Below are 1,386 nucleotides of genomic sequence, written 5' to 3' on the forward strand. Positions count from 1 at the left end.
CAATTCTCTTCCTTCAGCCTCCCGAGTAGCTGGGACTACAGGTGGTTGCCGCAACACCCAGCTATTTTTTTGTTGCAGTTCAGCTGGGGCCGGATTTGAACTCACCACCCTCCGTATATGGGGCCGGCGCCCTACCCACTGAGCCACAAGTGCCACCCCCCTTTGTACTTTTTACTTTTGTCTTTTACTTATTCAGGTAGTGTTAGTCTAAAAGGTTTTAGCAGTTTCTAGTAGTGATCTCATTGTTGGGACTAAATCACCTCATATTTCTGTGTTTCAGTGTAGTATACGCATTATTATTGCCATCATATTATTTTGCTGATTTGCTCATTTTTTTAGTGCCGAAGCTTCTCCTGCGGAATGTTGCCAACATGCCAAGATTTTGGAAGATACACAGTTTGTTGATGGATATAAGCAGTTGGGATTTCAGGAGACTGCTTATGGAGAATTCTTAAGTCGATTAAGGGAAAATCCTCGTCTTATTGCCTCTTCTTTGGTTGCTGGAGAGAAGCTTAATCAGGAGAATACACAAAGTGTTATTTACACAGTTTTTACCTCCCTGTATGGCAACTGCATTATGCAAGAAGATGAAAGCTACCTCCTTCAGGTTTTGCGATACTTGATTGAATTTGAACTTAAGGAAAGTGACAACCCCAGGCGACTTTTGAGGAGAGGAACTTGTGCCTTCAGTATCTTATTTAAACTTTTTTCTGAAGGACTGTTTTCTGCCAAACTGTTCCTCACAGCTACTTTACATGAGCCAATCATGCAGCTGCTTGTTGAAGATGAAGATCACTTGGAAACAGATCCAAACAAGCTAATTGAGAGGTTCTCCCCATCTCAACAGGAAAAACTCTTCGGGGAGAAAGGGTCAGATAGATTTAGGCAAAAGGTTCAAGAGATGGTAGAGTCCAATGAAGCCAAACTAGTGGCTTTGGTGAACAAATTTATTGGTTATCTGAAACAGAACACATACTGCTTTCCACATAGTTTGAGGTGGATCGTATCACAGATGTACAAAACTCTCTCCTGTGTAGATAGACTGGAAGTTGGGGAGGTCAGGGCAATGTGTACTGATCTCTTGTTGGCCTGCTTCATTTGTCCTGCAGTGGTCAATCCAGAGCAGTATGGAATAATTTCTGACGCTCCTATTAATGAAGTGGCACGATTTAATCTGATGCAGGTACGCTTTTGGTGTTATTATTAATGTGACATTTACTTTAAAATCAGTTGGTTGGGTTTTAGGGGTGGGAACAAAAAATATGATAACAGTGTTGATATATTCTTAACTGTTCTTTTTTCTCAAACTGTCTTAAATATTTGCTTCTTATGAAATTAAAGCAATCATATTGGGATTTTAAATTATGATAGTCATAAAACACTTTC

The 1,386-nt window shown here is 40.1% G+C and overlaps 1 protein-coding gene across 1 annotated transcript in view; it reads left to right on the plus strand.

The window, feature by feature from the left end:
- Positions 1–201: 201 nt before the first annotated feature.
- Positions 202–1,386, plus strand: part of GAPVD1 (GTPase activating protein and VPS9 domains 1) — a 66,956-nt gene continuing 65,771 nt past the window's right edge. Inside the window, exon 1 of the mRNA XM_023510573.1 lies at positions 202–1,183. Coding sequence (XP_023366341.1) covers positions 578–1,183 — 606 coding nt within the window. The 5' untranslated portion in view covers positions 202–577. The remainder of the gene's footprint in view (positions 1,184–1,386) is intronic.

Source organism: Otolemur garnettii, unplaced genomic scaffold, assembly GCF_000181295.1.
Source record: "Otolemur garnettii isolate 467f Iridium unplaced genomic scaffold, OtoGar3 scaffold00014, whole genome shotgun sequence".
NCBI classification, from domain to species: Eukaryota; Metazoa; Chordata; class Mammalia; order Primates; family Galagidae; genus Otolemur; species Otolemur garnettii.